The sequence below is a fragment of the Schistocerca americana genome, chromosome 2, assembly GCF_021461395.2.
Source record: "Schistocerca americana isolate TAMUIC-IGC-003095 chromosome 2, iqSchAmer2.1, whole genome shotgun sequence".
NCBI classification, from domain to species: domain Eukaryota; kingdom Metazoa; phylum Arthropoda; class Insecta; order Orthoptera; family Acrididae; genus Schistocerca; species Schistocerca americana.
The window spans coordinates 833,464,170-833,491,321 of NC_060120.1; the positions used below are offsets into that span (position 1 = coordinate 833,464,170).

The window sequence follows — 27,152 nt, forward strand, 5'->3', positions numbered from 1 at the left end:
TGCCAGATATGTGTGTGGCTTGAAGACTTTTTAAGTAATAGAACCCAGTATGTTGTCCTCAATGTCGAATTTTCATCACAGACAAGGGTATCATCAGGAGTGCCCCAGGCATTTGTGATAGGGCTACCCCATTCTCTATATATGTAAATAATCTGTGGTTAAGGTGAGCAGCAGTCTGTGACTGTTTGCTGATGACAATTTAGTATTTGGGAATCTATTATCATTAAGTGGCTGTAGAAGAATACAGGATGATTTAGAATTTCTATTTGGTGTGATGAATGGCAGCTCATTATAAATGTAAAAAAAATGTAAATTAATGCAGATGAATGAGAAAAACAATCCTGAAATGTTCATATGCAGTATTAGTGGCATCCTGCTTGTCACAGTCAGGTCAATTAATTATCTAGTTGTAACACTGCAAAATGATATGAAATGGAACAATCACTTAAGGATCTACATCTGCATCTACATCCATACTCCGCAAGCCACCTGACGGTGTATGGCGGAGGGTACCTTGAGTACCTCTATCGGTTCTCCCTTCTATTCCAGTCTCGTATTGTTCGTGGAAAGAAGGATTGTCAGTATGCCTCTGTGTGGGCTCTAATCTCTCTGATTTTATCCTCATGGTCTCTTCGCGAGATATACGTAGGAGGGAGCAATATACTGCTTGACTCTTCGGTGAAGGTATGTTCTCGAAACTTTAACAAAAGCCCGTACCGAGCTACTGAGCGTCTCTCCTGCAGAGTCTTCCACTGGAGTTTATCTATCATCTCCGTAACGCTTTCGCGATTGCTAAATGATCCTGTAACGAAGCGCGCTGCTCTCCGTTGGATCTTCTCTATATCTTCTATCAACCCTATCTGGTACGGATCCCACACTGCTGAGCAGTATTCAAGCAGTGGGCAAACAAGTGTACTGTAACCTACTTCCTTTGTTTTCGGATTGCATTTCCTTAGGATTCTTCCAATGAATCTCAGTCTGGCATCTGCTTTACTGACGATCAACATTATATGATCATTCCATTTTAAATCACTCCTAATGCGTACTCCCAGATAATTTATGGTATTAACTGCTTCCAGTTGCTGACCTGCTATTTTGTAGCTAAATGATAAAGGATCTATCTTTCTGTGTATTCACAGCACATTACACTTGTCTACATTGAGATTCAATTGCCATTCCCTGCACCATGCATCAATTCGCTGCAGATCCTCCTGCATTTCAGTACAATTTTCCATTGTTACAACCTCTCGATACACCACAGCATCATCTGCAAAAAGCCTCAGCGAACTTCTGATGTCATCCACCAGGTCATTTATGTATATTGTGAATAGCAACGGTCCTATGACACTCCCCTGCGGCACACGTGAAATCACTCTTACTTCGGAAGACTTCTCTCCATTGAGAATGACATGCTGCGTCCTGTTATCTAGGAACTCCTCAATCCAATCACACAATTGGTCTGATAGTCCATATGCTCTTACTTTGTTCATTAAACGACTGTGGGGAACTGTATCGAACGCCTTGCGGAAGTCAAGAAACACGGCATCTACCTGTGAACCTGTGTCTGTGGACCTCTGAGCCTCGTGGATGAATAGCGCGAGCTGGGTTTCACATGACCGTATTTTTCGAAACCCATTCTGATTCCTACAGAGTAGATTTCTAGTCTCCAGAAAAGTCATTATACTCGAACACAATATGTGTTCCAAAATTCTACAACTGATCGATGTTAGAGATATAGGTCTATAGTTCTGCACACAGGATGGTAGCAGGGAAGGAAAATTGTCAATTTTGGTTTATTGGGAAAAGTTTAGGAAAGTGTAACTCATCTATAAAGGAGATCATGTATAGAAGACTAGTGTGATCCATTCATTATTACTGCCCAAGTGTCTGGGATCATTAACAGTGAAGACATCGGAGCAATTCCAGGGCATGCTGCTCGACTGATTAGCAATAGTTTTGACCAACATGTGTGTACTAAGGAAATGTTTTGTAAAATCATATAGGAATCTCTGGAGGGAGATGGATGTTCTTTTCATGAAACACTATTGAGAAAATTTAGAGAACCAGTGTTTGTAGCAAACTACAGAAGAATATATTGCCACCAATGTATATTTTGCATATGGACTGCAAATACAAGATAAGAGAAATTAGGGCTCATATTGATGCATTTGGATAGACTTCTTTCCCTAACTTCATTTATGAGTGGAACTGGAAAGGAAATGTCTAGTAATTGCAAAAGGTACCCCTCTACCATGTGCATATGGTATGGTGGCTTGCAGGTATGTATGTAGATGTAACCTATTTTAGAATAAAGAGAATAAAATTATGTTCAATATTGTATTATTTTTGTTCCAGACTGCAAAGGAACTGTCTTCTGATGACTATACAATCTCAGGTATGTAAATTAAATTAGCAATACTGTTTCTAGACCAAGCAACTGGAAAACAAATATTTCAGTGTCACATATTTGCCATTCTTCTCAGTCATTTCTTCACTAGTTGTTACTGTTGTATTGCTTTGTGTTAGCCTCTTATCTTTTGTCAGTATATTTGTGTATTTATTTTTGGTACTCTGCCCTTTATAATGTAAGACCATTTGGCGTTTCTCTTTCCTCAACATTTTTCCCTCTCCTGAAATTTCCTTAGCCAAAAATTATTCATACTAATTAGATTTTATTAATATCATGATCCAATAAATCTTGATGGTTTCTGTTTAGCTGGTTATTACCGTCTGATTATTATGTCACAAGTATGTTCACAATGAAGCACTATTACCAAGAGCCTTATAAAAAAATTAAAGAATAGAAAATAGAAGTGCAAAACTGTATACAAAGTGATAAAATTTCTGGAGAAGAAAAACTGAAAAATAGATAAAATAAATAAAAACTTGTTAAGGTCAACAATTAAAAAATATATGACCAGTGAAATTGATCACCACCCTGAAAGACATTTTCATAAATGATTTTAGTGTGGTGTTAAACAGAGGAAAAAAATACAGAAATGCCAAGGTCACTGAAAGAAATTGTAAAAGGTGGATGGAGATAGGAAAAAAGAGAGATGCAGTAGCTGAGTAATCACTAACATAAACTTTATCTTGCTATCATCATGGGGAGAAGTATATGTTGGAGAAATGTCTACCATTACAGATATAAAGAGCTCTTGTTTCACATGTCATATACCACCAAGATATGAAAATTGTTGAGGGCTGTCAGATTCCAGCCACACTAGTACTGCATTTTTGAATGTTTAATGTAATCAAGCAAGTCCAAAGGCATATGGCCAGTTAATCTCATAAATTGACAACAAAAGTAGTATGCTTACAGAGTAGGCATATGGCCAGTTAATCTCATAAATTGACAACAAAAGTAGTATGCTTACAGAGTAGAATGATATTCTTTTGAATGGTAACAATTTTTATATTCCTGCCAGCTGTCTGTGACCTGTGTCATGCTATTAGTCTTAAATCTAGCTGAATTACTGCATTTGAGAGATTGAATTGTGTTGAAAGATCTAAATGACTCTGATCTCTATATCTGCAGGATAATTCAAATATCACTGCAGTATGGTGATTGGTAGCAGCATTTTTTGAACTGAGTGTTCCAACCCATCGTTTATGGGGAGTGGAGCAGTTCACCTATGTCTCTGTTGAAGTGGTTATTACACAAAAGTAAGCTGATTTTGCAGAAGAGAAGAATAAATTAGATTAATTAAAAGCTACATATTCCAGAAGTAACTGCAGGGATAGATCAGGTTTATTCAGAATAGATTTTGCTGCTACATTGTCTTGTGCTGAAAATTGTTTGCCAGGGCCCCTGCAACTGTTGCAAGTGAGAACCATTCATGAAATGTGTGTAGCCACTTGCTATTTAAGCATGTTCCTAACAATGGCAAAGTCAGTTCATTGCAGTATAAGTCACTTATTATTTCACTCTATGTATTGTCTGCTGTACACAAGCTTACTATTATTTTACACATTCACATCAGATCTGTTGTTTTAACTGTTCTCGCTACCTCATGATGATTTTGGCTTTTCTTGAACTTTGTTGAAGTATGAGATTCAAACTTTGGTGCTTCCCACACTTTCTTTAAAGTATGAAATTTGAACTTGGTGGTAGCTCTGCTACTAAGCGTGAAGGAAAATTGAACCTAGGGAAATTAAAATGACTTAGCATTAAGGGCATACTGCTACCTTTAAAGAGAGTTTTTCTTTTGCAACAGCAAACAGAGGAGACAAATGGTTTAACAGGAATGAAACTAAATTAAGAGTGGGGAAACATTGATACGGTCTCCCACAAGGCTTGTGCTTGGTCTGGTTATGTTATTTTACCTACACAAATGAATTACTTGGAACAGTCAAGGACTCTTGAAAAACTATGATGTTTGCTGATGATACAAGGATGCTGATAAAGGACTAACAGTCAAATCAGATATAACAGGAGAATAATGAACCTGGTTTGCAACTTGGCAATTCTTAACAAATCAAAATGATTTACATGTGCCAAAAGTAGAAATAAGCAGCACACACTGAATCAGGCTCCATGTGTGTAATTCCCAGATGTCTAGATGTATAGTATACTGATGTGGCACCAGCACATAGAGCTTATATTCAGTCATGTGCTCTACCTCCAAGTCAATATTAGCATAGGGTATTAAATTCCTCCCTCCTTTAACTGGCACATTAGGCTTCCAGGACCAGAAGCATGTGCAAGAGTGACATCATCCATTACCTCCTGCATAATGATGTCAAAGGTGAGACCAACTGATTGCAGTGTAGGTGCGCAGTATGGACCTTGCTGCTCAAGTTACTACTTGGGCCTACATCCAGCGGATTGGCTGCTTTGAGGAGCTGGGTCATTGGGAAGGGTTCCTCCATCTCAACTGACATCCATCATCATTTTGCTAGTCCTTCTGCAAGTCACTATGGCTAGCAGTGGGCTGGTGTGGCATTGGTGTTATAGTGACTGGAAGTGACCGCAGGGTGCACCTAGGTCCTTGGACAGGGCTATGGTGTCCCTGGCACCCTTTTTGTGTCCACTGTGACTGTCTGAGGAGGATTCACCACTGTCTATGATGTACATCATTGTTACAGTTGTTTCCTGTGGCACACCAACCACTCCCATTGCACCACAACTACGAAAAGCTCATGGCCCCTGTGACCAGTCACAGTGCTTTGAATCAGCCCCAGGACTCTGTCAGAGTTGTGAGCCCAGACTTGGGAGTACATGTGATGGTAATTTAAATGTGGGAAGGGGTTCTGGTTTCACTGTATAGGCAGTAATTTACTTGATCTGTTCCCATGCTGAATTTTGGCTGTGCTACAGTACTTGATGAGGCTGGATCTGTAGTGTCCTCACACAATATAGTATAATAGCTTTCTTCATTTGCATATTAAATGTTCTTACCATCAGGTCTGCCTGAGAATTAGATGTGGGTGAAAGGGACAATGCTCTATGCCATTGTGCTGGCAGAACTGTTTAAAGGCTAAGCTATAAACTGGAGGCCATTATGTCACGCACAGTCATAAATGCCCCATATTACAAAAATTGGGGCCATTGTCTGGATTTGGGCTGTCATTCAAAATAAAATTGTCCCAGTGTGAAATATGCGATACTTTGGTGGATCACCCAACACACGTACATTTTTTTTATTAATAGCTTGTCTTTTTGGAATTTTAGGCATTTTCATACAGTTCTGAGTAGACAGTTGACTTTTTTGGTCATTAATTAAAAGATTTTGCTTCCTTTTGTACTTAGTTAATAATGTCAGATAAAAATATTCAATACTGGGACTCACTATTATTTACGTAATACAAATTCTAAAATTTTGCAGAAATTTGTCTTTTTCTAACTAGAATTGATTAGAAATATACCTCCATCTTAAATTACTGTGTTTATGTATATAGGGTAAGCATTAAAGCCTGTAAAAAAAGTTCAAAAATTATTGTGTTAAATTTAGCAAACGCTATAGAAGAGAAAAATATTTGTGGCACCTAGGTCAGTAAAATCAATCTTCATAAAGTAATGAATTAAGATGAAAATATTAAATAATTTATGACAAGAAAGCTCTTATGAAACTGTCTGTATGCAATATAATCAATTATGATGACATTGTAACAAATAAATGTTCAATAGGAATTGTTGGGAAAATATAAATATGTCAGTGGCAGAAACAATGGAAAAATTATTAGTCAGTTTTTGATTGTTGGCTTGGACTTTCTTACTTAGGAATGAAATGGTGAAAACTGAGTATTTTCAACTGGCACAATCAACAAAAGTATGAGTATTTAGTATCATTTCATTTTACGAAGACTCTCACCACCAAAGCAAAATATCGAAGTGTATTCCTTAAAATGCCTCCTTCATCACTGGCATGTGCTGTTAAAAATGTTGTTTTGTACCATTACATTTATCCACTAAGTTATTAACATATAATTATTAATTCTGAAAGATACTTAGATAGGGTAGTGACATTAGATGCTGAAGTGCTGTATAGATGTGATGCTGCATATGAAAAATTGCAGAGCACATTGATCATGAGCAACCACATTTCTGTTTGAACAGGGTCCATAAAATCTATGTTAATTCTCATCCACAGTTGCTCAGATATAGGTCAAGGTAAGAAATATTGCTCCAGTAGTGAGTGATTTTGGGCACAAGCATGACAAGACTGGATAGCATGCTCTACTGCTACATTGATTCTGGCCCAGTACACACATTAACATTCAAATGTCTTGAAATCCTCCAATATGATATGTGAAGCAAAAAGGGGCTGTGGTGGCAAAGTGACAAAGTATGAGCAGAATGATGAATTGGATCTTTCCTTCTTCCATCATCATTCGTATGATGTGGTCTATAGTATAAAGTTGATGGTGTAAGTAAAAGAAAGTTTTGTAATGCAAATCAGAGGTGATCTGGCTACTACTGCTGTATCAACATTACTTGGCAGCAGGGTTTTCCAAACTATGTTCTGTGGAATACTGGTATTCCACAGGAAGTGCTCTGTGAAAAACTATTAATAACATGGCATTTTTTCCAACATTTTGATGACACTAATTTAATGGTGTTTATTTCGTAACCAGCAGTTGCATGCACTACGAAAGTTGAGTACACATGATTACCGATAATGTCACATATATCTTCCAGTTTATATCCTTTATGAAAATAGCTTATACAATGCTGCCACCATTAACTTGGTCCCTTCCTCTTATTAATGGTGGTCTGTAGAACTTGGAAGGCATCATTGTTGGAACAATGCCAACCTATGCGTTCTAACGGTGTTGTTACACACTGTCAGCCCAGATTTTAAATAGGTGTTCAAAAGTCATCTCTCTTCCACTTATTGAGTACCTGGGTTATGAGAGCCTCCATATAATTCACTTCATAGCCATTACTACAAATAAGCACCACATTTCAACATGAACATCTCTGTAATGCGCTTTCATTAAATCCATCTGATCTGTATGGCGCGATTGAGTTGTCAGCTCAGAATGTATATGGAGGGAAGTAATTTCACCACAGCTCCAACCCACTCAACAACCGTGAGCATTGTGGTTCTCTTTCTCTGTCTCCAGCATTCTGTGCAGCAAAAGACTAGTTATCATGGTAGCACAATACTGTTGGCTGTGCTGTTGTTTCATTCTTCATAAATGTGAGTAAAATGCATCAGTAAAATACTTGTTGAGTGTTCATCATACAGACATCTGAAGTCTGGAGGAATATAATGTGTTAATGTGTAGGAATAATATGTAATACACATATAAGTATGTGTTATTTTATCAAATTCCTGTAACTGCATTGCTAAGCCAAGCTTCAATGCCCTGCTTCTGATCAGTACTTGTGAAAGGAGTGGGCTGAGAAACTCACCTGAACTGAAATAAATTAACATAGGGGTGACAGTGTTAATTTTTCTTTCATGTTTTATTTCTCTCTTATAAGTGGGGTAGGATGGGTAGCAGACATGTATGTTCACTATATACATTTTTGCTTTAAGTCATATGTGCCATTAGCAGACACTTTCTATTTTTTGATCATGCCTGTTACAACAAAGACATGAGATAGTATTTGGGTACAGTAGACTTTGCTTCACTATGTGTAACTAGTTGCCTGTAGAATTATAATACAACATTCCAAGATCCCTCTGAATAAAAGTTATTAAATAATGAAAATTTACTGTTGGTAGGTCCGTTAGTGCAGAGACACACAACAGAACATCTTCCATTCTCCACTACTGATTAATCTCCATTTGCTTGTAACTGTACTGTAGAAGTCAGAGAAATTCATGCTCATATTTTAGAACCAGGTTTGACAACTTGGATTATATTCACCTATACTCAGATTTAGTACAATATTCAGTGCTATGAAGTGGCTTTCTGACTTTTGTTAAATAATGTAACTGGGACTAAAATTTGCACCAAGAGGGCAAAACTCATGAAGTCAGAGAAATTCATGCTCATATTTTAGAACCAGGTTTGACAACTTGGATTATATTCACCTATACTCAGATTTAGTACAATATTCAGTGCTATGAAGTGGCTTTCTGACTTTTGTTAAATAATGTAACTGGGACTAAAATTTGCACCAAGAGGGCAAAACTCATGAATTTTGTAAACAAAAGTGAATTATGAGTAACTGGAGCCAGAAAAAAAATAAAGCTACAAATTCTTTACTTAAATTTTATGTGCAACCTACTGAACAATTTATAGTTTGGAGTAAGACTAAGTAAATAACACATTTATATATAATATTTTATCATTGTTCTTTGCTGAGCTTCAGACGGTGAGCATAACTGGATAAATTCTTCAAGATGAACCAAACAAGTGGAAAAATGGATCAACTGATCCACATCTTGGTTCTCCACAACCTGGTTCACGCTGAACATTTGTATAAAACTCTGACTAAATAACGGATTGTTTCCTGTTTTCTTCCCTAAATTCAGTATGTTAAGGGATACACAACACAATCTATTACTTTCTTTAGCATGTTGCAAGATATGTCACATATATCTACACTCTCTGGAGGTTTTAGCCGTTTTACTGTTCTTAGTCTCTTAGAATAGTAAAACATCTAAAAACATCAAACAGTGTAGATATATATGACACATATTTTAACATATTAAAGAAAGTAATAGATTGTATTGTGTATCCCTTAACGTGTTGCATAAAAAAGTGCATTGCTGAGGGATATTTTCCTGATGAGCTACAAGTGTCTAGTGTAGTTCCAGTACACAAAAAAGGAGATACTGACTCACCTTCAAGTTACAGGCCAATTTATGTTGTCCTGGCTTTTTCTGAAGTACTGGAATGTGTAATTTTCCAACAATTATATGTTTACTTTGAAAATCTAGGAATAATTAGTGAATCACAGTACAGTTTTAGGAAAAATTTGTCAAATAGTTGACTCTGTAGTCAAATACATACATCAAACATTTGAGGATACAGGCTTTTCTCAAGCCACTTTTTGTTATCTAAGTAAAGCTTCTGACTGTGTAGAGCACACATCACTTCTGTAAAACTGAATTCTATGGCATTGAAGGTAAAACCATTAAACTATTAGGTCTACAACATTGCTTCTGCCATTTTGTTATAGATGGCAGTAGCGGCAAGTGGGGTCCAGGTGGTTGGTCATAGGTGTAACACAATACGCTTAGGCATCTGTAAAGATAATGCCATAAAAATATTGGTTGATTTGTGATTGCATCATAAGGTTATACTCGATTAAGTACATCAACTTATGTACCCATTTCTCGCCATTTGCAGGAAGTTTTAATTTTCTGCTTTAATATGAAGAAATCTGTGACTGTGGCTCTTAAAATGCTGGGTAGGACCAATGGTGAGGGAACTAGTAGTGAAAGAACATGCAGAGAATGTTTTCAATGCCTTAAGAATGGTGATTTTGATGTCGAAGACTGGCATGTTGGAGGAAGACAGAATGTTTTCGTAGCTACTGAAACAGACGAAGACAGTCACATGACATCGTTATCAAAAGCAAATGATGTGTTCATGCCCAGCACTGAAACACACATGGCCACAATACAGCAAAAGACATGAAAGGTAATTTTCCAGCAGGTCAGTGCTCGGCCCCATGTCGCAAAACCTGTCAAAATATACATGGAAAAGTTGAAATGAGAAGTCCTATCCTTCCCCCCACATTATCCATATGTTTCTCTCTCTGACTACCACCTTTTTTGATCAGTATTATACAGTCTGGCTGTTCAGCACTTCCAATCATATGAGCAAGTGCAAAATTGAATTGATTCATGGATCCCCGCAGAAGACGCCCAGTTCTTCTGCCACGGGATTCGTATGCTATCCAAAAGATGAGAGAATGTAGTGGCCAGCGATGGGCAGTACTATGACTCATAATTTTTTTTGTAAGTTTTTCACAATAAAGCCCCGAACTTTGAGAAAAAATTGTGGAAGCAAAATTGTAGAGCTAGTGTTTGTGTGTTTTTTGTTGTCTCTATCAACATACCAACGCTTTCTCACTTGGTAAGTTACAGCACTTTTTTTTTTTTTTTATACATTATCCCAAAGGATAGACATGTTACACCTCACCCCTGGACCACTGACAAATTTAATCAGATATTCTTCCTACTATGCTTTACATGTACAATAAATAAATTTTATTATTTTATATCCTTCCTAGTCTTGCAGTTTTAACCCAGATGAGACTGAATTAATTTCTTGTAAAGAATTGTGTATTTCTTACAGAAATGTGTTACACGGGGATCATGTAACTGTCAAAAGTAGTTTCATGCTTAAAGACTAATTATTATATGATTAACAGGGTGTTATGTATGTAGGATGTCAGTTATATAAGTGTAAGTTTACCACAGATTATAATTATGTTGTTTATGACAAACACAGTGAAATTTATTATGTGTGAAAGTTGATTGCAGTTGACAGTAGATCAAATGCATGTTTAAACAGTCACTTTGTAGGACAGGTCATGAAACACTTTACATGCCAACCAGCATTGCGTTATAAACACCTTGTCACGGTTTCTACACTCCTGGAAATGGAAAAAAGAACACATTGACACCGGTGTGTCAGACCCACCATACTTGCTCCGGACACTGCGAGAGGGCTGTACAAGCAATGATCACACGCACGGCCCAGCGGACACACCAGGAACCGCGGTGTTGGCCGTCGAATGGCGCTAGCTGCGCAGCATTTGTGCACTGCCGCCGTCAGTGTCAGCCAGTTTGCCGTGGCATACGGAGCTCCATCGCAGTCTTTAACACTGGTAGCATGCCGCGACAGCGTGGACGTGAACCGTATGTGCAGTTGACGGACTTTGAGCGAGGGCGTATAGTGGGCATGCGGGAGGCCGGGTGGACGTACCGCCGAATTGCTCAATACGTGGGGCGTGATGTCTCCACAGTACATCGATGTTGTCGCCAGTGGTCGGCGGAAGGTGCACGTGCCCGTCGACATGGGACCGGACCGCAGCGACGCACGGATGCACGCCAAGACCGTTGGATCCTACGCAGTGCCGTAGGGGACCCCACCGCCACTTCCCAGCAAATTAGGGACACTGTTGCTCCTGGGGTATCGGCGAGGACCATTCGCAACCGTCTCCATGAAGCTGGGCTGCGGTCCTGCACACCGTTGGGCCGTCTTCCGCTCACGCCCCAACATCGTGCAGCCTGCCTCCAGTGGTGTCGCGACAGGCGTGAATGGAGGGACGAATGGCCGGCCGAAGTGGCCGTGCGGTTAAAGGCGCTGCAGTCTGGAACCGCAAGACCGCTACGGTCGCAGGTTCGAATCCTGCCTCGGGCATGGATGTTTGTGATGTCCTTAGGTTAGTTAGGTTTAACTAGTTCTAAGTTCTAGGGGACTAATGACCTCAGCAGTTGAGTCCCATAGTGCTCAGAGCCATTTGAACCATTTTTTTTGGAGGGACGAATGGAGACGTGTCGTCTTCAGCAATGAGAGTCGCTTCTGCCTTGGTGCCAATGATGGTCGTATGCGTGTTTGGCGCCGTGCAGGTGAGCGCCACAATCTGGGCTGCATACGACTGAGGCACACAGGAACAACACCCGGCATCATGGTGTGGGGAGCGATCTCCTACACTGGCCGTACACCACTGTTGATCGTCGAGGGGACACTGAATAGTGCACGGTACATCCAAACCGTCATCGAACCCATCGTTCTACCATTCCTAGACCGGCAAGGGAACTTGCTGTTCCAACAGGACAATGCACGTCCGCATGTATCCCGTGCCACCCAACGTGCTCTAGAAGGTGTAAGTCAACTACCCTGGCCAGCAAGATCTCCGGATCTGTCCCCCATTGAGCATGTTTGGGACTGGATGAAGCGTCGTCTCACGCGGTCTGCACGTCCAGCACGAACGCTGGTCCAACTGAGGCGCCAGGTGGAAATGGCATGGCAAGCCATTCCACAGGACTACATCCAGCATCTCTACGATCGTCTCCATGGGAGAATAGCAGCCTGCATTGCTGCGAAAGGTGGATATACACTGTACTAGTGCCGACATTGTGCATGCTCTATTGCCTGTGTCTATGTGCCTGTGGTTCTGTCAGTGTGATCATGTGATGTATCTGACCCCAGGAATGTGTCAATAAAGTTTCCCCTTCCTGGGACAATGAATTCATGGTGTTCTTATTTCAATTTCCAGGAGTGTATATAGCAGGCCTAAAGTGAGTTTGTTTCTTTTGGCTTTGGGCATTTATTTCCAGGATGGAAGTTACAATACGGCTACGAAATTCGATATGATCCAGTTTCCCATTACCTTCATGTCTTTGAAATTGCCATGCATTTTGTTCAACTGCGTCAATGCAATGCACTATCAAGTTGAAGTACCATTTTTCCCTCTGATGGATGTCCTGCAGTGGCTTATGTTTCGATTATCCCAATCAACTCCACCCATGTTTCAGTTTAAAGATGCATAATTTGAAGTTGTTTGCTAGCTATGCTTTTCTTTTCACTCTGACAAAATCATTAGTGTGCATAGTAGCTTTACAGGTGTAGAGTTCGAAGCTTTTGTCACCACACTATTGTCATTCCGTCTTGCAGCTGCCATGTTGCTAGACACGTCACTTCTGAAATCAGTGGTTTTCCTCCGGGATTTATTCTACATCTACATCTACATCCATACTCCGCAAGCCACCTGACGGTGTGTGGCGGAGGGTACCTTGAGTACCTCTATCAGTTCTCCCTTCTATTCCAGTCTCGTATTGTTCGTGGAAAGAAAGATTGTCAGTATGCCTCTGTGTGGGCTCTAATCTCTCTGATTTTATCCTCATGGTCTTTTCGTGAGATATATGTAGGAGAGAGCAATATACTGCTTGACTCTTCGGTGAAGGTATGTTCTCGAAACTTTAAGAAAAGCCCGTACAGAGCTACTGAGCGTCTCTCCTGCAGAGTCTTCCACTGGAGTTTATCTATCGTCTCCGTAACGCTTTTGCGATTGCTAAATGATCCTGTAACAAAGCGCGCTGCTCTCCGTTGGATCTTCTCTATCTCTTCTATCAACACTACCTGGTATGGATCCCACACTGCTGAGCAATATTCAAGCAGTGGGCGAACAAGTGTACTGTAACCTACTTCCTTTGTTTTCGGATTGCATTTCCTTAGGATCCTTCCAACGAATCTCAGTCTGGCATCTGCTTTACCGACGATCAACATTATATGATCATTCCATTTTAAATCACTCCTAATGCGTACTCCCAGATAATTTATGGTATTAACTGCTTCCAGTTGCTGACCTGCTATTTTGTAGCTAAATGATAAAGGATCTATCTTTCTGTGTATTCGCAGCACATTACACTTGTCTACATTGAGATTCAATTGCCATTCCCTGCACCATGCATCAATTCGCTGCAGATCCACCTGCATTTCAGTACAATTTTCCATTGTTACAACCTCTCGATACACCACAGCATCATCTGCAAAAAGCCTCAGTGAACTTCTGATGTCATCCACCAGGTCATTTATGTATATTGTGAATAGCAACGGTCCTATGACACTCCCCTGCGGCACACCTGAAATCACTCTTACTTCGGAAGACTTCTCTCCATTGAGAATGACATGCTGCGTCCTGTTATCTAGGAACTCCTCAATCCAATCACACAATTGGTCTGATAGTCCATATGCTCTTACTTTGTTCATTAAATGACTGTGGGGAAATGTATCAAACACCTTGCGGAAGTCAAGAAACATGGCATCTACCTGGGAAGCCGTGTCTATGGCTCCCTGAGTCTTATGGATGAATAGCATGAGCTGGGTTTCACGCGATCGTCTTTTTCGAAACCCATACTGATTCCTACAGAGTAGATTTCTAGTCTCAAGAAAAGTCATTATACTCTAACATAAAATGCGTTGCAAAATTCTACAACTGATCGACGTTAGAGATATAGGTCTATAGTTCTACACATCTGTTTGACATCCCTTCTTGAAAACAGGGATGAACTGTGCCCTTTTCCAATCCTTTGGAACGCTACGCTCTTCTAGAGACCTACGGTACACTGCTGCAAGAAGGCGGCAAGTTCCTTCACGTACTCTGTGTAAAATCAAACTGGTATCCCATCAAGTCCAGCGGCCTTTCCTCTTTTGAGTGATTTTAATTGTTTTTCTATCCCTCTGTCATCTATTTCATCATCTACCATTTTGTCATCTGTGCGGCAATCTAGAGAAGGAACTACAGTTCAGTCTTCCTCTGTGAAACAGCTTTGGAAAAAGACATTTAGTATTTCGGCCTTTGGTCTGTCATCTTCTGTTTCAGTACCATTTTGGTCGCAGAGTGTCTGGACATTTTGTTTTGATCCAACTACCGCTTTGACATAAGACCAAAATTTCTTATGATTTTCTGTCAAGTCAGTACATAGAACTTTACTTTCAAATATCTTCTTACTGTCCATTAGGGGAGTATGGGGCAATCTGAAGAATAACAATTTTTCCTAAGCTCAAGTGTTTGTAGTTCTCTGGTAGAGTAGTGCTCGAACCTTGATGAGAATCCATCCACACAATGTATCCAGTCCTTGTAGTTCCATTCCATATTTTTTAGTGGGGCCATATTGTTTTTTTCTAATGAACTTCTTTCACTCATGTTTATTGAAGTAAAGCACCATTGGCTCATTGATTCTACAGCATTTTCTTCTTTTTTCCACATGGTGCATTTTTCTGGAATTGTGTACTGACACTGGTTTGATGCAGCTTTCCATGCTACTCTATCCTGTGCAAGCTTCTTCATCTCCCAGTACCTAATGCAACCTACATCCTTCTGAATCTGCTTAGTGTATTCATCTCTTGGTCTTCCTCTACAATTTTTACCCTCCACACTGCCCTCCAATGCTAAATTGGTGATCCCTTGATGCCTCAGAACATGTCCTACCAACCGGTCCCTTCTTCTTGTCACGTTGTGCCACAAACTCCTCTTCTCCCCAATTCTATTCAATACCTCCTTATTAGTTATGTGATCTACCCATCTAATCTTCAGCATTCTTCTGTAGCACAATATTTCGAAAGCTTCTATCCTCTTCTTGTCCAAATTGTTTATTGTCCATGTTTCACTTCCATACATGGCTACACTCCATACAAATACTTTCAGAAATGACTTCCTGGCACTTAAATATACTCGATGTTAACAAATTTCTCTTCTTCAGAAATGCTTTCCTTGCAATTGCCAGTCTACATTTTATATCTTCTCTACTTCAACCATCATCAGTTATTTTGCTCCAAACTTTGACATGATGAATCTGAATCTACTGTGGGAAGGAACCCCAGCAACAAGATTATTATGGGAGTCTACCGTTGTTTCCTAGTACATATTTTGCCTTGGTACTTCAATATAACCACTAAGTAAAAATATGCAATACATGATGTCATTTCAATTGAAGTAACACCACCCATTCTATTATGTTGGGCAGCATATTTATCTTATTTTATTTATTTATTTAATTTTATTTATTTATTTAGTTCCCGTATTATCACATTCGTGATATTTGACTTATCAAAGTACAGAACAGTACAAAATATTACATATTTACATCATGTACAAAATCTTTTCATTGGTATCATCACATCTTTACAACAAAAACATTATTCTTTTTAATTTGATTATAAAATTATAAATGAACGTACTGAAAGAATAAAAGCTAGCAAAACCCCTTGGTTGATTTTACTAAAACTATTAAATACAAGTACTTTAGTTAACTAGGCATAGCAACATATGGCACAAACACTAGGTGCATAATTAGATAAATACATGGATGAAAGAAGTTTGGTTTTATCTAGGAATGGTTGGTAACTATGAATTTTTGTTTAGAGAGTTATGAAGCAGACCTACAGATTTGAGCAAAATTCCAAGTATTGATTAATGCTGTAGAAGCTGCTGTTTATTAGTAAATTTTTTAGTTCTTTTTTATGTATTAATGCTTGGTATTTTTTGATGCTATCTGGCAATGCACCATACAGAATTTTTGGTTTGTAAACAGCACTATCCTGATATATTGATTTTCTGTGCACATCCCTATGATAGTCATCCCTGTTCCTTGTTTGATAATTGAGGATCTCACTGTTCAAAGTTGAAACTTAGTGGTTTTTAATGAACAGATGCTTTCAAATATAAATATAGATGGTAAGGTAATGATTTTTAATTTCTTAAAGATACCTCTACATAGTGCTCTGCAAGCAACATCACTTATTAATCTTACAGCTTTCTGTTGGAGCTTGAAAGACTCCTTTGCAAAAGGGATATTTCCCCAGAATACTATACCATACTTCAGTAGACTATAAATATATGCATAATAAGCACTACGGTTTCAGTATTGCAGCAATCTTCAAGCACTCTCAATATGTAACAGTACTTACTTAATTTTTTGTTATCATTTCTACATGTTTTTCCCATCTTAGAAGCTCATACACCCATAATACTAAAAGTTTTATGTGATTATTTTGCTGAATTTGGCTATTTGATAATGTGAATTTTATATTGGTCCTGTTTTTGTTCCTTATATGGTTGAAGTTCATCCATACAGTTTTCTTGTGATTGACAACTAACAGTTATCTTTAAACCATTTTTCTGCCACTTTTGCTATTTTGCCAATTTTTGGTGCATCTCATAATCATTCTTCCCTTTCATAATGAAGCTGGTATCATCAGCTGTTGAAAACTGTTGTGGTAGGTCATTAATAAAAATCAATGGTCCAAATACCGAGCCCTGGGGCGCCCCATAATTAACTCTTTTATATTCAGAATGGTGCACATTTCGATCCTGATAAATTTGTACTCTTCGTTTCCTATCAGTTAAAAATGACTTGAACCACTCATAGGAAATACCATGGACACCATAATTTTACAGTTTTAACAGCAGTAGATTATGATTTATAAGATCAAACACTTTAGAAAAGTCAAAAAACAACCCACATGTCAGTTCCTTGTCCTCAATAGCTTTGTAAACAAGATTTAGGAAACTGAAGAGAGCTGTTTGTGTAGATTTGCCTTTTCTGAAACCATTAGTGTCAACTGACCTGACATTATGACTATTGGCCTGAAAAATTATAAATCTGCGAGTAACAACCTTCATTTAATATATGAAGGACAGTTCAATAAATTTAATTTTTCAGTCACAGCTGCACACAAAGTGTTTTTAGCTAGATATTTGTTTCAATGCTTTTTCTTCAATTGTTAGTTATCCTATTCTCTTTTACTGTAGGTGGAACAGCACATCCCTGTTACAGAGAATGCAAAGAAAATGAAGATCCTATGATATGTCACTACAATTTTACTGTTGGCTTATTCACAACAATGAGCATTCAATGTGGAGACTGCCCAGATGTTGAAGAAGACTGCAGCAAGCCTGGATGTATTACAGCTGGTGGGGCAGTGCGTTCTGTATCAGTTGTTAACCAGCGCATACCAGGGCCTGCAATATTGGTAATGTATTCATTTGGACAGTAACTAACAGAAAAAAGCTAAAAACATGTTATTGTCACATTGGCATTTTGTAAACTTAAGATAGAAATACACTGACAGAAAATAAAATTAGTAAGCCTGGAAAGACAACATCAGTTTTGATCTGATAGCAGCATATGCCACTTGGCATTAGCAGATGTACTGATAATGGTTTCAGCATCATCCACCAACAGGTAGAATAGTGGCATAGCTGTAAGAGTGCAATCTGTGTCTACCCTGGGGTAGGGAGTGTTCACAGGCAGAAGGCTCAGTATGATGAAAACACGTGAAGCAAACAGGCAACCATGTCACAGAAATGCACACGTGCTTTGTATGGGCAAATGAGTGAATTTGACAGCAGTCAAATTGTGGCCTTCTGAGAGATGGCATGGTACTTTTGGAGAATTGCTAGTTAAGTAGGACGTGTTGTGTCAATTGTGCAATGATGCTGGCACCAGTAGTCACTTGTACACTCTCACACCCATAGATGAGTTTGTGGATGTCCACACACCACAGACACACGCCAATATCATTGTACTGTAAAGGAAGTAGTGGCAGATTGTACCACTACCACAACATGGATAAGAGGGCTTGTGAGCAGTGGGACTAAGGAGACCCGTATCTCTAGCCTTGCTTCCACTCAGGCCACAGCATTGACATGCATGGCTCTACTGGTGCCATCAGAGGATCAAGAGGATAACAGAATGGAGTGCCATGGTGTTCAGCAATGAAAGCGGATTCTGCCTGCATGCATGCAATACTCATTTGTGCATACAACATTGATCCAGTGAGCGCTGTCTCATAGAGTACATTAGTCTAAGACACAATGGCTCTGTCCCAGGCTTACAGGCTGGAGTGTGATAAGCTATGACTCTGGTTCACCTTTAGTGTTTCTGGAGGGAATGCTAACCTGAGCTCAGTATGTGTAGAATGTTGTTAGATCTGTTCTTTTGCCATTCTTGCAACAGGAAGGTGATGTGTTGCTCCAACATGATAATGGTCACCAACAGACTACCCATGAAACTCAACATTCTCTGAAAAATGTGCAGCAACTTCCTTTGTCAACATGATTTTCAGACATTTCTCCAATCAAACATGTGTGGGATATGATGGGACAAGGAGTGACTCCTGTGACTCGTCAACCAAGTAGCTCATACATAACTACATGAAAAGGTCAAGCAGGCATGGCATAATGTATTCCAGTACAGTATTCTTCATCTACATGACTGACTGGATACCAGAGTCAGTGGCTGCATTAGTGCCCATAGAGTCTACACCATGTACTAATATGGGAGTTTCAGCATAGGTCAATACCTGGTACCTCAGAACCACTTGAACTATTGATCTATAAATGTAACCATTTCATATACTCCATATGCATTTAGCAACAATAAATATTGAGTGAATTGGAAAAGGTGTAGTATTTTTATTCCAGCAGTGTACAATCAAGCAATCTATGTACTGGTAGGTAAAGAACACAGACATGACCACTAGACAGGAAGTTTAGCTTTCGAGGCATCTTAATGTGACAAAAGAGGGGAAAAAAATGTAAAAAAATTATTTTGGGATTTAGTGAGGATGTCACTGACAACATGAGACCAAAGATACATAATAGGAAAATAAAACATGGTGCTGGACCAAAACATTCATGATTCAAGTAAAAAATAGTCTGTCATCAAGTAAATGTACATCTACAACGTGGGCAGAAAATGTACCTTTTACGAGAGATTTGTTGTTCTTACTTTTCTTAAACATAGGTGTGAAGACTACTTATCTGCCATCTATACATTTGATTAAGAACTTACAGAGATGCGTATTGTCATAATTTACAAAAGCATAGACTCATTGTTTTGACATTGTGCCCGCAACTAGAGGAGGCCTTATTCTTTTTATGAGGGAAGTTTTGTGTGTACCAGAAAGATATCTTGACAAAATATTAACAAAAAAACGATTTTCTCAAATCTTATCTGCAACTGAGGAAACAAATAGTCTGGAAGGCTTTACTGCAAGCAGTTTTTGTGCATGGTTGTGTTTATGGAATCTAGGTAGCACTAATTTCATGAAATGTCTGGGAAAGAAATTGACTGAGTTATGTCCTTTTGGACCTTGTAGCAAGATCCTCACATTAAAAGTTTTTTTAAGAAATTGCTTGAACTGAGCTCATAAGTGACCTTAATGCTAATGAGGCTACAAATGGTGCAGGATTTGTTGTTAAGAGACTTACTGAATTTATGGAAATTCCAGTGATTTCATCCAAAGTAGTCATCCAGTGAAGCCAAAAGTGTAATGGGACTGGTCTTAGCCATGTCCAAAGGAAAGTAACAGAAAGAGTTCCTGTGGTCATGGCAGTGAAGAAACACAGATACACCTACTCTTGTGGGAACAACAAGAGCTTCGAGAACTTGAAAACTCTCTGGCATCCCAGGGAGAGAATCTTTGGGGGAGAAAAAGCAGAGACTAGCAGTGCATTCTTGATTTAACAGTGAGGAAGCTCTGTAAATTATCTCTATGCAATAAAACAATTCATGTATAACCATATTGTGATAGATTGCTACTCGCCATAAAGGTGACTCATTGAGTTGCAACGTGGAATTTCCATTGTTTCATGTAAAACCATATCGTACATGATTCAGTAGTGGTTCTAGTACGGCTTACTAGTTTACTTCCACATTGGTGACACCATGTTTCCCTCTGAATGTGTGTCATTTTGCTGTTCAATGATATTCAGTCAGATCCCTTGATAACAAGGTGACCAACACAATCTACAGAACCACCGAATCAGTGCTGATTACATCAGAAACCTGAGTACAGTGCATAAAGAACAATGTCATTTTTGTGCTGATTATACAGTTGGAAGTGAGAGTGTTGTTAATCTCTATAGTGATCACATGGACAGTGAACAATTTCATCAATGACTCACAACAATGGTCTCTTATTATAGTTCGAGGACAATACACCAACAGACTGTTCTTTGAATCAGTTTATTCCACAGCGTACATCAAATGTGAATCTTGCGCCTTCCACATCTTCTGCACTGTGTGTTGGATATGAGCACCCAAACTCCATACCAACATGGTCCGATGTGCTGAACAAACAATTGGCAGCCATCTTACCACATGCTGTTTGCTTATTACATAGTGCCCTGGATAATGTTCATTGGACAGTGCAACAATTCAGAATACTATCCAACACAATTCTTGTGCTAGTGTCTTACCAACCACAAATAGCATGCTCAGGTTAGATTATAACAAGTTGCATCCAGTTCTCATCAAACTAGCTCTGTATTATGGACTATCGTCAGCAGGGCTAAACTATGCAACAGTTGCACAAAAGCTCAAACTGGACCATGCCTCCACAAACAATTTAACATGTCAGTGCCTATCGTAACATGGTGCAACTGCTGATTCTTTTCCACCTGTGTTTACTGCATCACATTCTAAATATGAGCATCTCAATTACACCTCTCTGCAACCAGTTATGCATCAGTTTTACTGACTGCCAATCAACTTATCCCATGCAACAAACGCTAACCAGAGCACACAAGTCGTCTGTCCAACAGTCAGTTCTACAAGAGCTCAAACCTTTCTGCATAACGTTCCCAACAGGCTCATGCCTCCCATGCATTCCATGTGACATGACCTTGGATAGCCACATATTGTAAAGCCACACTGGGGGACATTTATGAACCACTGAAGGCGAAATCACCACCCACACTGAACTACCATACCTGTGTCCCACAATCTTCACCTCCAAAGAGTGTTAATTACCCCAAACTGCCACCATTCAACAAAGACCACCCAACACAGTGGTTTGCCATGGCTGAAAGTCTTTTTGAGTCATTTGGAATATTCAACAACATTACAAAATATGTGAACATCCTCTGTTATCTGGCCAAACAGGCAGATCTAATCAATGATATCATCTTTCCATTACCACAGATGAACAAACAGGACACTGTTAAAATGTTCTTACTACTCTGACTTTCACATTTTTTTGAATAATTTTATGAGGCACTGTATGACCGGCATCCACAACTCAACAAACCTTAACAATACTGGTGCCAGCTATGAACTAACATTGATACTAACCTATTATGCAACACAGCTCCATGGACTCTACGGTTTGTCATCCTGCTGATGGACCTGCAGCTCACCATGATATCAAATGCTGCTGAACCAGTGCTTGTAAATCATCTGTTCATGGGAATCGATCATCACCATGCCATTAACACAATACACTCAAATGCCTCATGCTTGCCACAGAAGATGCCGCAACCTATGCCACCTGAAATGTACTGAACTTGTATGAGAGCTGACGATGGCAGTGCCATATGGCACCCACAACCAGTGCCGTGCCCACCTCCCACTCCCTAGCACTCACGTGTGTGGTTAAAGATAGTACAATGCAGCACATTGTAATGACAAGTCTGTCCAGCCATCGTAAAACATGCCACCTCTGTTCAGTAGATCTGCAGATCACAAAAAATGCTACTGATGAACCGCTCCAAGTGGGGATCATGCAACCGTCAGGCAGTCTGTGGGCTTCCTGGATCAAACTTCTAGTGAAATAAGAAGTACCATAAGTAGAGCTATGTGAAATTTGTTTATGCTATAAATGTGCGATAAAATGCAACATCAACGCATTTCAGCGAAATTTATTAAAATTTGCAGATTTCAGCAAAATTCATTGAAATTAGCATATTTTAGTGAAAACTATTAAAATCAAGATTTTTCCGTAAGATAAAAACCAAATTTCATTTCCTTGTTTTAGCGATTTTGCTCAACTGATTTACACAAATGATGTCTGTATATCAGCTGTTCTAGTTACCGCAATGGCTGTTACTCTTCAATTAAAAAGTAGAAGTAGACAATTTCATGCTCAGTCTAATTTCCTACTTCTCCTGAACTGCACAAAACGTCTCTCCATCCACATTAACCGAAATTTTTTAAAAATACGACGTAACCTCTCAATCTGATATGCTTCATAATCAGTTGTGTGTTTACATTAGGTTTGAGATAGCCTACTTCAGTCAACTCCAGTAAGATCTGACCATTGCTTCTGCGCATACGTGAGTTGGATTCTACTCCAACGCTTTGGCACCAATGTTTGTTGGCCGAAGTGTGTGGATCTGGCCATATGGTGTAAACACGTGTATGTAACGTTTTGTGAGTGTTGCGAAGTGATAATAGTGTGTTAAAAATGGGTAGGCATAAAGTCAGTTTGCTGGAGCGATGCAATGGCTATCCTAAAGAAGAAGGTTTTTATGTTCACGATAAAACACTTTTATGTGTCGATTTTGTAATGAGAAGCTCAACTGGGAGAAGAAGGACAATTTAGAAAAACACATTAATAGTGCTAGTCACAGGGCAAAAAAAGTGTCTGCAGTGGTTGCAGGAACTTCATCAAAGAGGCAAGCTGTTATTGGCGAGATGTTAGACAGAGCCAAAAAAAGTGAAAACTGACAATGAATGTGTGCACCACGATATAGTTAAAATGTGTTTAAAGGCCAACATACCATTGACAAAATTAGATAACATTGAAGTTAGGTCTTTTTTGAACAAATATGTACCCGGTGCTGGTTGTATACCAAGTTCAGATAGACAGTAAGTGCAGTGACAAAATGAAAGAAGAAATCAGAGATTCAATTCAATTCAATTCAATTTTTATTATCACATAACATGCCTTATACAATCAAAGATTGTGACATAGGTGACTTGTCAGTTTTTACACTATATATAACAATACTAAAAATAGACAATAAACTAATAATATACATGGTGTAATATCTTCAAAGAGGTATTTTAATTACAATTATAATGCATTGTTACCATTCATGAAATCTTCTACACTATAGTAACATTATCTTTCAGATATTTCTCCAGGTCTCTTTTGGTGCCTTTTATATTTGGGTCATCCATATCTTTCCATATTTTATTTACAAATTTCATGCCCATGTAGTATGGGGTTTTTTCATATGATTTTAAACGGTGGGTAGGTAACATGTAGCTCGTTCTATGTCTTGTATCACATTGATGCAAGAAGAAGTTGCTCTCAAAAAGTTGTGGGTTTCTTTTCGTGAAAGTGAGAGTTTCATAGATGTATATGCTTGGAATGCTCATTAGATCCAGTTTTACAAATAAAGGTTTGCAGTGTTGCTTTGGTTTTGCTCCCACCATTGCTCGGATGATTCTTTTTTGTAGTCTACAAGCTCTAAGTAAATTTGTTTTTTCAGACCCCCAGAAAATTATACTATACCTAATGACTGAAACAAAATATGCATTATATACAGTTTTTCTTACAGCTAAATCAGTAATACTATACAAGATATTCATAATATATACAAGGCTATTCAGTCGACCCAGTATGTTATCCACATGGCGACTCCATAACAGGTTTTTATTGACTAACACGCCAAGGAATTTGACGCAGTCTGCAGTCTCTAATTTTTTGTCCATATACCTTATTTCACTTATAGACTGTGCAGATTGTTTTCTGGTAAAATGAACAATTTCTGTTTTCGTAAAATTTAATGTCAAGTTATTGTTTTTGACCCATGCCTCCACTTCCCCAAGTGTTTGTTCAATATGACGAATTAGGTCTACCTCATTTTTACAACAGACTACAGCTGTTGAGTCATCTGCATAGAGGATAGTATCAGACAGGACCTGATATGGCATATCATTAATATAATATAGAAAAAGCAGTGGCCCTAATATTGAGCCTTGTGGAACACCTAATTGAGTGTTTTTCCAGCCAGAGAGAAATTTCTTGCCGTTGATGTTAATAAGTACTCTTTGTTTTCTGTTTGCCAAATATGATGACATCCAGCTAAGAGATTTGCCTTGAAAACCATAGCGTGCCAATTTTTGGAGAAGCAGGTCATGATTTACTGTGTCGAAGGCTTTGGACAGGTCACAAAAGATGCCTGACACACACATTCTATCATCAAGACATCTGCTGACTTTTGTGACTAATTCATTTATTGCATGGATTGTGCTGCGGCCCTTTCTGAAACCATATTGATTGCCTAAGATAATGCTGTTAGATGAATTGTGATTTTCAATCTGATCACATGCAGCTCTTTCAAATATTTTTGAGAAAATTGGTAACAGTGAAATTGGCCTATAGTTGCCCAATTCATCTTGTTTGCCTTTTTTGTGTATGGGCGGAACTTCTGCATATTTTAATCGATCTGGGAAACATCCCTCATCAAATGATTGGTTGATTATGAAAGAGAGTGGATATGCAATACTGTGACGGACTATTTTTATTATTTCAGTGGGGACCTCATCCCACTCCGCAGATTTTGAATTTTTTAGGGACATTATGATTTTGATGACATCTGAGATGGAAACATGAGAAAACTTAAAACATGTGCGATTGCTATCTGTCATATTGGGCTTTGTATTTGGTGGTGAACAGTCACCAAATTTGTTACAATTTATGAAAAAGTCATTGAATGATTCACAAATGGCACTGGGTTCTGTAACAGCTCTACCATTTATCACTATTTTAGAAGGGCATTTTCTCTCTGCCTCACTGCCAGCTTCACTTCTTATAACAGACCAAACAGCTTTTGATTTGTTTGTTGCATTTGAAATGAAGTCGTTATTTGCAGTACGTTTTGCTAGTTTAACTATTTTGTCAAATGTTTTTTTGTATGTGCTTACATACTTAAGAAATTGAGGGCTTCGATTTACTTTTGCCTCCATATGCAGTTTCCTCTTAGTAGCACTAGACACTCTAATTCCTTTTGTTACCCAGGGTCTACTTTTTTGGGACCTGGTCCTCACTGTTACAAAAGGGAAGCATTCATTGAATACACCCAAAAATTCAGTTAAAAAGTTATTGTAATTGTCACCTGTGGAAGTGTGTTTGCTGACTGTCCACTTGCTTTGGCTTAGTTTTTTGCAAAATACTTCCACATTTTCTTGACTGAAATTCCTACATCTTTTTGTTGTGCAGACTGAATTTTGCTTCGGTAGTGATACAAATAGTGCTTTATGGTCTGATACTCCTAAATCTAGAAGAAATTTTTCTTTTACATAATAATTATAACTACTTACAATATTGTCAATACATGTTGCAGAGCTTGCTGTAATTCTTGTATACTGATCGAAATTGAGATTTAGCCCATTTGTGGCTACCAGGTTCTTTAAGTGTGAAGAAAATTTGTCATCAGTCCTTACATCTATGTTGAAGTCAGCACATATAACCACTTTCTTGTACAGTTTCTCACATTTTAATTTATGTAGCAATGTATCAAACTTATCTAAAAATACAGAGCTTATATGGTACCCAGGGGTGCGATATATGCTGATAATTAGTGTGTTATACTCTTTAAGTTCTATACAACAACTTTCAAATGTGCCTTCTTCATTCAGATGGCTAAAATTCTGTCTGATATCATAGTCTACCGTGGAATGAACTAATATGCAAGAGCCTCCATACCTATTGGTCCTACAAAAGCTGGTAGCCAGTTTATAACCTGTAAGTTTATTTAGGAGACTGATATTTTCAGATTTTAGCCGATGTTCATTAAGGCATATTACTTTCACAGATTGTTTCACACTTTCTAGCAAAATTTCTATATCATAAAGCTTCCTGATCATTCCTTCAGACAGACCTCTTATGTTCAAGTGCATAACGAAATTACTACTGCATATATTATTAGGTAGAGGGTCTTTAAAACTAATTTGACTATAAAGTAACGGAACGTCTACCTGAGTGTTGACTACTTGTTCTGGATTCGTTGTGTTGGGCCAAATTCGGATAGAACTGGCCCCCTTCATCAGTTTCCCTGTGTGTGAGCATCTGGATGATGAGTAGGTACAGGATGTAGGTAGGATGTACGTATTGTGATTATTACTGACGAAACGAGTGACAAAAATCGAAGGTGCATATTTGCTGTTTTATTTCGGACAATGACCTCAACTTCCGAACAGAAACTGTATCTGGCTTCATGCAATTTTTTAGATGTTGCTAACAGAAGTACTTGTGCCCAGGCCATAGTGGATACCCTAAAAGACTACAGCATTAAATATGAAAATGTTGTGGGTTTAGTATCAGACTCTGCTGCATACATGGGATGTTGTTTTGAGGCACTTCAAGTACTGAAGTACTGATTGGAGACCATTTAATAAATTTCAAGTGCTGGGCCCACAAAATGAACTTAGTCGGTGACGTCTTTATGAAAGAACAAAAGGAGCTAAATTTTATTGTGAGTAAAGTGAAAATGG

General features: G+C 38.6%; 1 protein-coding gene across 1 annotated transcript in view; it reads left to right on the plus strand.

Annotated features, from left to right (window-relative positions):
- The first annotated feature begins 2,298 nt into the window (after positions 1–2,298).
- LOC124594467 (laccase-4-like) overlaps positions 2,299–27,152 on the plus strand; it is a 182,963-nt gene continuing 158,109 nt past the window's right edge. The window contains exons 1-2 of the mRNA XM_047132841.1: positions 2,299–2,395; positions 17,675–17,895. Coding sequence (XP_046988797.1) covers positions 2,326–2,395; positions 17,675–17,895 — 291 coding nt within the window. The 5' untranslated portion in view covers positions 2,299–2,325. The remainder of the gene's footprint in view (positions 2,396–17,674; positions 17,896–27,152) is intronic.